This window comes from Solanum tuberosum, unplaced genomic scaffold (assembly GCF_000226075.1).
Source record: "Solanum tuberosum cultivar DM 1-3 516 R44 unplaced genomic scaffold, SolTub_3.0 scf00734, whole genome shotgun sequence".
In the NCBI taxonomy this organism is placed as follows: Eukaryota; Viridiplantae; Streptophyta; class Magnoliopsida; order Solanales; family Solanaceae; genus Solanum; species Solanum tuberosum.
The window spans coordinates 69,116-78,834 of NW_006239648.1; the positions used below are offsets into that span (position 1 = coordinate 69,116).

General features: G+C 33.7%; 1 protein-coding gene and 1 long non-coding RNA gene across 6 annotated transcripts in view; both read left to right on the top strand.

Annotated features, from left to right (window-relative positions):
- Positions 1 to 9,719, top strand: part of LOC107058974 (uncharacterized) — a 41,203-nt gene that overhangs the window by 22,825 nt on the left and 8,659 nt on the right. The window lies entirely within an intron of this gene.
- Positions 1 to 9,719, top strand: part of LOC102595873 (TMV resistance protein N-like) — a 39,708-nt gene that overhangs the window by 8,850 nt on the left and 21,139 nt on the right. The window contains exons 2-3 of one of the 5 annotated variants that reach the window (XR_001472449.1): positions 2,075 to 2,139; positions 2,238 to 2,451. Coding sequence is in view for 3 of the 5 variants with exons in the window: in XM_015305284.1 (XP_015160770.1) it covers positions 2,075 to 2,078 (4 nt within the window). In the remaining 2 variants the exon portion in view is untranslated. Of the gene's footprint in view, positions 1 to 1,531; positions 1,999 to 2,074; positions 2,140 to 2,226; positions 2,452 to 9,719 lie in introns of those variants that run through there. The other 4 variants (XM_015305284.1, XM_006367108.2, XR_001472450.1 and 1 more) reach the window with 4 other exon arrangements.

A 9,719-nucleotide genomic window follows, 5' to 3' on the forward strand; every position in this document is an offset into this window, starting at 1 on the left:
CGTATGAGCGAGTTATGGCCCTTGAAAGTTGGGCAGTTGACAAGAAATCCGTCCGGGAATCATTAAGGGCATTTTGGTCTTTTCCCTAACTATTTCTTTTGAGGATGTATTGTTGTGTTAGGATGATGCTTGGATCATTTTGTTCCATTTTGAAAGAGTAAGAACTAGGGCTTGAGAGTGAAGAAGAGGAGAAGGAGAAGAGAAGAAGAGGAGAAGAAGAAGAGGAAAAATCGAGGAGATCAACAAGTTTCCGACAAGATCATTGTGGATTCTCGTCGGGGGTGATCCCTACCAAGGTATGTGAGCTTTTAGTGTTGGGTGATCTTTTCCCCCACACACCTAGCCCTTTTTATGTATTGAGAAAGGATTGGATTTCGTTGTTGAAGTTGTTGGAATCGTTGTTAAGGTTGTTAGTTGTTGAAGTTGATAGTTGTGATCTATGGGTTGTTGAGGGATTTTTGTGCTTCCAAGTGTATAGGTTGAAACCTTGTTTTGGGAGGGTTTAGAGTTGGAGAAAAAGAAGGACCCCAAAAATAGTCAGTTTCTCAGAAGCGATAGACGGACTAGAGGTACGGTCCGTAGATCGATCTAAATGACACCAACCTCACCATTTAAATGACATGGAAAACCTTGCATCTCTTCCAAGCAGCATTTGTAAGTCGAAAGGTTTGGTGAAGCTACATGTGTCTGGGTGCTCAAAACTTAAAAGCTTGCCAGAAGAGATAGGTGATTTAGTAAACTTGGAGGAGCTTGATGCCACGGATACTCTAATCTCACGTCCTCCGTCTTCCATCTTCCGGTTGAACAAGCTTAAATCATTCATTTTCGAAGAGGAAAATCAGAAGATAGAGTGTACTTTGTGTTCCCTCTGGTGAATAAAGGGTTACTCTCATTGGAAATACTGGATCTCAGCTACTGCAATATAATAGATGGAGGACTTCCGGAAGACATTGGATCCTTATCCTTTTTGAAATACTTGAATCTCAGTGGAAATAATTTTGAGCATTTGCCTCGTAGCATAGCCCACCTTGGTGCTCTTGAAGAGTTGGACTTATCACATTGCAAGAGACTTACACAGCTGCCAGAAGACATTGGATGTTCATCCTCTTTGGAATTGTTGCATCTCAATGGAAATAATTTTGAGCATTTGCCTCGTAGCATAGCCCAGCTTGGTGCTCTTAAAGACTTGGGCTTATCAGATTGCAAGAGACTTACACAGCTGCCAGAAGACATTGGATGTTTATCCTCTTTGGAATTGTTGCATCTCGATGGAAATAATTTTGAGCATTTGCCTCAAAGCATATCCAAACTTTGTGCTCTTCAATTATTGGACTTATCACATTGCAAGAGGCTTACACAGATGCCAGAATTTTCACAGCAATTAGGCATAACAGAAGTAGATTGGAGCAATGATTTGTAATGTAATTCATTGTTTCAGAATTTCTTATCATTGCAGAATGACATCTGTTCTTCACATATCTTGCCACTAAGAGTGTCTGAGAGTTACAAGGATGATGTCCCAAGTTGGTTCCACCATCGGGGATTTGGCACAAGTGTATCAGTCCATCTGCCTGAGAATTGGTATGTAAGTGATAACTTCTTGGGATTTGCTGTATGTTATTCTAGCGAACAAATTGATTGCATCACAGCTCATTTGATTCCCTTATGTGATGATGGGATGTCGTCGATGACCCAGAAATTTGCCTTATCCAACAATTCAAAATATCCTAATGGGAATATTAAATTTTTCTTGGTACCTTTTGGTGGCTTATGGGATGCATCTAATGCAAATGAAAAAACACCAAATGACTATGGGTGCATTAAGTTAGATTTTTTTGGAGAAGAGAAGGAATTTGGAGTTCGTTTGTTGTATAAAGATGAAGCTGAGCTTCACAATGGGATAAGGAAGAGCAGATATGAAGAAGAGGCCAGTTGCTCCTCTTCTAAGAAACAAAGGCAACTCTTGCCCACAAGCTCGGGATTATAGATTAAATATAGGTATATAACTCATGAAATTGTGTTCTCTGTTTATATATAAATTATTTCTTCTCATTCTTTCTTCTATTGGCAATAGGTGATGTACATATCAGTAATCAGCAGCGACACTGCCTATGAAGGGAACATGTACGTGCAATTTGGGTTGGCAAAAATTCATTCTTTTTATATTTCACTAGGGCTATATAAGATTTCGAAATATAATCACATTTTCCATTTCCTGACAATTAGATAAATTGCAGATGGATGAAAGAAGCTTTCGAATCCAATAATTTCTCCCCAACCATCAAGTTCTACTGAAGTCGCATAGTCTCCATTGATATCTACTGTAAAATGTTACATTCTTATTCTATTTTAATAAGTGCAAGAAACACATTTGATTAATCATCTCTGAAATTAATGTAATCTAATTAGCAAAGAAACACTGCTATATAATTGAACCCCTTCCTATTCTCATTTCTTTCTCAAAATGTATTGCCAACGTCGAGCACGAAACATCCGATTTCAGAAGACATTCCAACGCTGTGTTAACGTAGTCCATTGGCACGACTTCAATATCTGGTGTTATGTTATGCTTTGCCGCTAAATCCAACATTTCTTGAGTCTCTTTCATCCCTCCTATGCAACTTCCAGCCACTAGCTTCCTTCCTGTTTTTCACATTATTATATATACAAACTTTAGTAAAGACTGTCTGATGCACTAAGCTTTCACTATGTGCGGGAAGAGCCACATTATATATACTTTAATCTAAACTTTATTATTGAAATCGTGCTTAAGAAATTATTGTCCGATGTTTACCCATAAGTAGTGGAAACACGGGCAACTCCACCGGTTTTTCTGGTGCACCAACCATAACAAACTTACCATGAGATTTCATCAACATAAGCAATGGAAGAATAGGGTGCACCGCAGAAACAGTGTCGATAATCCCATCCAATGTGTTCATTGCAGCCTGTTCGTATATAATAAATAATACAAATAAACAAAAGGTTAGCCCCCATTCTCATGTTTAAATTGTTAAACTGGCATAATAACTTAAGCTTTTAGATAAGATTGTCACACACTTCAACACGGAACCAGAGTAGGCGGAGGTCGTGAGTTCACAAACCTCAACACCACCATTGTCAAAAAAAAAAAATCACGTGTTTGACTCGTGAAAAGAATCAGGCAGCAGTGTGTTGAAGACGCAATTAATTAAATAAAGGGTGCTCTCTCAAACAATTTAAACTTTCAGATAAGATGATCACAATGTTCAATGATAACGAGTTATTATATTCACCTTCATCTGCTCAGGATTGCGACTGATCAAGAAAGAATCCACACCCAAATGCTCAATTGCTTCTTTAGCAGATGTACTAATGACAGTCACTTTGGTTCCGAATGCCTTAGCAAACTTAACAACCATATGTCCGAGCCCTCCAAGACCAACAACACCAATGTGCATTCCAGGCTTATCGAGTCCAAAATATTTCAAAGGACTATGGGTGTGTTTGGTATGAAGGAATGTTTTTCAATTTTCTCATGTTTGGTTGGGTTAAATGTTTTGGAAAATATTTTTCAAATCAACTTATTTTCCTCAAATTTAAGGAAAATGACTTCCCTTCAAAACTTAAGGAAAACATTTTCCAAAACTCTCTTTCAACTTCAAATTTTACAAAAAAAATTTTGTTGAAAAAATCAATTTATTTTGTCCCTACCCCCAAAACAGCCCCCCCCCCCCCCCCAACCACCCCATAAAAAAAATAATTAAAGCTTGCTTTTAAAAAATGTTTTTAACTTCAACTTTTTTACCCCACCCTCACCCCTACCCCCAGCCCCCTACCACCACCCCCAACAAAAAAATATAAAAGTTGTTCTTAAAAAATATTTCTAATTTCAATTTTTTATTTTTTTACCCTCCCCCCACCCCCTACCAGCCTCCCCACCCCCGATTAAATTAAGTTTGTTTTTAAAAAAAGATTTTCAATTTCAAAAATTATTTTCTACTCTAGTAAAAATAAAAGATATTTCTCAAAAACATTTTTCATTCATAAACCAAACACTAAAAATCTTTTCCGGTAAATATTTTCTACTCACAAAACCAAATATGAGAAAATAAGTCAAAAATTTACTTGATCCAGGAAAACATTTTCCTTCATGCCAAACACACCCTATAAGTAGTAATTCCAGCACATAACAGGGGAGCAACGTCCATCGACAAGTTTTCAGGCAAACATACTACAAAGTGCTCATCTAATACCATCATGTCGGAGTAACCTCCAAACGTGAGGGTTCCGTCTAAGCTATAGCCGTTGTATGTAGGTATCTGACGAGGACAGTAATTCTTGAGATCAACGCTACAATTCGCACATTTTCGACATGATCCTACCATACATCCAACACCTACTTTGTCTCCAACCTTAAATTTCTCCACCTTGCTTCCCACCTCAGTTACAACACCAACAACCTCATGCCTGCAATTATATTTCAAAAATTATAATTCTTCATCTTAAAACAAATAAAAAATTTAATTTTTCGGTTTAAGCCCAAACAATGCACATCTTTAAGCTTAAATATTGAGTAGCATTTGAAAGTGTTTTACTCTATTGAGAATTTAATTCCGTGAATTTGAATTAAGTCATGCCCCAATGTACGTAGGTGCAGGATACCGAGTAGATTAACTCGCAATAATTTGATTCAACGAAGATATTTTCTAAGGTATAGTGTTTCTTGCAGCTTCATCCACTTATATTTTGAGCTGTCCCATTGTGTTCATATTACTGTGGACCCGACGACAATAATTTAATTCAATTGGAGTAGGCCCCATCTTCTAAATTTTGCAAGTGTAGAGCTCAAATATTATACTGATGAAGCATAATTTCCATTCATATTCATAATAGAAGCAACTTATGATTCGGAATTAATCCAGAAGGCGGACCTGAACGACTTTATTGATATCCATTAAAACTCACATTTGGAACAAAATATTATTTCTCAATCTAAATAGATTGAATTTATAATCTAAATAAAATGGTATAAAATGAAACATTTACCTAACAAATTGTGGGCCTTGTATATTTGAAATTGTAATGTAAGGTTATATCTTAGTAATTTCTTTGTGACCGATCGACAAAGTATGAAGACTAGACTTCAAAACTCCAATGTAATATGAAACTTTACCTATCAAATTGTGGACCTTGTTTAATTTATTTGAAATTATAAGATTATTTCCAAGCAATTTCTTTGTGACGACAAAGTATGAAGACTAGACTTAAGCCAGTGTAATAATATGCACAGAATGGACCACTATACAAGTGGATGAAAGGTGCAAAGAAAAAAGAAGGGTAATTTAATTTCTTTGTCACCGACAACACAACTTGACTTTATCCATTCATTGTGATGGAAGATACCAATCCATCAACAATAGTAAGAAAATTATCTATTTACACAAACATTTTACCATAAATACTAGATATATAGGGAAATAGGCGAGCGAGAAAGTCAACATGTATCTTTTGATACTATTTCTATATACACACACCAGATACATTCTAAAATACAGATACATAGAGAGAGGGTGAGAAAGAGACCATAGTGTATCTTATTTGGCAAAGTAAATATGGTAAAAAAGGTACTTTCAAATTTAAAATAAAAACACGTAATTAGCCCTAAACTAGTGTGATGTGTGTTGTTTGCTCATAATAGTAATGTCGTCCAACTTTTCTTTGTGCAGATGGATAGTGGGTCCATAACCATAATTGAGAAAGAACTAAATAACTACCAACACTTATCACTCCTTACTACTCACTCCGTTTCTTTTTAGTTGTTATGCTATGCTTCTTGAGAATTAATTTGATTAACTTTCAAAGCTAAATTAGAATATGTAAATTAGATGTTTTAAAATAAAAATTTAGAATTTCAAAAACTATACAAAATGTAATCTAGATTTTAACTTTTTTCATAACAATATGATGAAAAAATACATTTTAAAATGTTAATCAAAGTTCATATTGTTTGACTTTTAAAAGAAATGGTGACAAATAAAAAGGAAAAGAAGAAATATTAAAGAGTATGCACTTTTAATTTGTCAAAATGTTAAATTGAAATACGTACAATATTTACTTGAATATTCATATTTACTCTACTAAACACACCCCAAATGTATTTAACTCCATTTATTACTGAAGCTGGAGTTGGGTGACCTTTTCTCAATATCTGTTGGAATTCGTCTGTTGTGTCGTAATTTAACTATCTCTAGAAAAATCACTTTTTGAAATGTTCTAAGTATAAAACAATTTGAGAAATACTTAGAAAGAGTCGCCACTTAATTTTTTAAAGAAATTAAGAAAACTTATAATTTCCAAAGATTTAAACAGAAAAAATCATTTGAAAATACCAAAAGAGGGTTCGGGGTTCAATTTACACTTCGAGAAGGGTTTAAGCATTCGAAGTGTCCGCTAACATGCGGTTGACCTGCAACTTGACTAAAATATATTTGACTATTTTTAGGAAAATAACGATTTAACATAAAAAATAATAACTTATAATAATTGATTAACTTTAAGAAAATGATTAAATAAATGACGCATTTTTATTTTTTGATTTTTTAGAGAAAAGGATTTAAAATGGGAACAATTGACTCGAAATACAAGTGATTAGAATATTAATAAAACAAGATTAATTAGAATTTATTTTATTCATTTTGAAATAATAATTTAAACCAATTTAATAAATTAAAGCATAAAAATCATTTTTTAATTAATTGACTAACTCTTTTTTGAGAAAATGACTAAGCAAGTAGTTATAGAAATAATTTGTACTATTAGATAAATTTGAGAAAATAGTTAAATAAATAGCAAATTTTTTTTATTTTTTAAGAAAATGGAACATCAATTGAAACAACTTGGTCAATTAGGATTTTAACAAAAACTAGATTAATTAAAAAATTTATTTATGTCATATTTTAGAACTAATAATTCGAACCAACTTGGTAGACAAACCAAGACATTATTTTAATCTAATTAAAGATGAGTGAAAGTTCTTGACTAAAATATTTGAATGAGCATAGGAGTTGATAAAATGAATTATTTTTAAAGAAAACTAACACAAAGAATATGGTTTATCTTTTGGGGAATTTAATTAAATTAAGTCGCAATTTGAAAGAAAACAAATAAATAAATGGTCACACAATTAAATAAATTAGAAATTGAATTTGGGCCTCTTTTTTGGGCCAAATTCGCTGCACTTTCTGGGGATTTTACTCAATCCCGTTTTTGTATACACTGACTGTATATCAGTGTATATCGGCATGTATATCAGCTCTTTTCATGTATCTCTTGCTTCCGAACACCTGTATTTCGCCTCAGCCCTGTATTTCCATATTTTTTGACTTGTATATTGACGTATATCTGCTGTATATCGTTGTATATTTGCCTTTTTTCCACCTGCGTTTTTGGCTTCCAAGAGCCCTATCTCAACTTCCAAACTTTGTATTAAGGCTGACTCGAGAAAACGGAGATGTTTGGTGTCGGTCCGACTCGAAAAATGCACGTAAAGGAGTCCACCTTGGACTCAAATACACATCACATGTAAATAAAAGGGATAAAGATTAATAAACTCACAAATTCTCTATTAAATTAAACACAAAGTAACAGTAGAGAGCTTAGGACCTAAATAATTATGAATTATGTAGATCAAGGGACATACATCACTTAAAGGGAGGATTAAAGAAGAAAACAAAAAAAAAGAATAATCAAAGAGATATTCCCATAATTATCACTAGCATGAGACTTAATTGTGAACAAGAGATAAATCTCCTAAACATGATCAACACTTAAAACATACACATGTGAACATTAACCGGAAGTAAACTTCAAGGGAAAACAAAATAATGAAACACGATTGAAGAAAGCGAAGATTAAAAAAAATATTATCTAATTCTTAAACAACTACTACAAAACAAACTTTAATGATATAATTTCATCAAAGGCAGCAAATAAAGTTTTTGCTGATTTGAAAGCAAATACCAACTTTCTTAAATAACTAGAAGTAAAGCACAAAACCCAACATATTTTCCTAGTCAAATCCTTCATTTCTAAACAGCAAGGAATACAAAATAACAAAGCAATAATTTTCACACTTTTTCATTAAGTTTTTTCCATAGACAATGCCTAAATCGCATAAGTAAAATGACTTTATATCTTAATACCTAAGCTATCACAGCAGCTAAAATATTGAACAACACTCTAGTAATAGCTCAAAATATACGAAAAGGCTGTCAACTAAGGACAGAACCAACACAGTTTTGTTAACAATCTTCACATAGAGTATCGAACACACAAAATATGCTACATTGAAACGGAATATAAAAAAAAGCGATGATACTAACTACAAAACGGTAAAATTTGTAGTCCGACAGTTAGACTGAGCCACAACATCCCCCAAGAACATATGTATCACATTTTTATCACCAACCAAGTAGCATCTAACGACAAACAACCATAGAATAAAGACTTTCCGATATCAAAAACGTCACATTGAACTAGGAAAGTAGATAAAAAAAAATGTTATCGAGAGAGGAGCGTTTACCTTTCTCCGGGCAGCAACTAGGACAGCAACGAGCAGAATGGTCTTTCACCACACGAAATCTGAACACGAACAATAGCTGCAAGAATATCAACTCCAAAACACTAAGACCGATCCCTCCCCTGTTTTTCTTGAACTGTGTTTAATAGGTATTAGGTATTTATTTAATTTTCTTTCTTTTTTTTTATGCTCTTAGTAAGGAAAATTTCCAACTCCAAAAAAAATATCCCCCCTTCAACAATGACCAACAAGGGACTATTTATATCCAGGGATTTATGGTTCACGATTTTAGGGGCAGAAAAAGTGAAAAACGAATAGGAACAAGGGCTAATTCGGAATTCCCCACAAATTCCCAAATTCAAAAATCTTTACCAGGAAGCAGTTGGGTTTGGTATGAGATTTCATCCAAAATCCCAGAAAATCCGGACGAGGAGCAGGGTGGGCGGTTGTTGCAGAGAAAGCTGTTGTTTGTTGACATTTTGAACTGTCGTTGCCTTGACGTTTTTGGGTTTGCATCTGGGGGAGAGGAAGACGCTGGCAGGGGGGCTGTTTTGGTACTGTAAGGCTGTTGTTTATTGTATCATAGCGTTGGAATTGGAAGGGAAAGGGGATAGGGTCGGCTGGAATTGCTACTGTACGTATGTTGGTGTAGGCTGGGAATGTTTTGGAATGGCTATTGTGTTGTTACTGTAAGTAATTGATTAGAAATATTGGGTGTGTCTTTGGTGAACAATTGAAAATGGGCCTGGGTCAAGGGGAAAATGTGGGCTGGGAAATTGAATTGGAAATGGGCCAAAATTGGCCTGTTGAAGTTGAAACAAAAGGGCCCAAAATTTTGGTCAAATGGGTTTAAGGTAAATTGAATTTAATTGGTGAATTTGATTAAAATTTAAATAAGATGAATTAATATAAATTAATTAATGAGTTTCTCAATAATAACGAAAATAAAAATAATTAACTTAATTATAAACTAATTAATTCAATTACAAAACTAATTAACTCGAAATTATAGCTATGACTTAAAGCAAATTAATAAAATATTTAACTAAAATGTAAAATCTTTTGTAATGATTTTCAAATATTTATAAAATAGCGTGATTGCAAAATATACATATTTATTATTAAAAAGTGATAAAATTACTTTAAAAATAACTTGAAA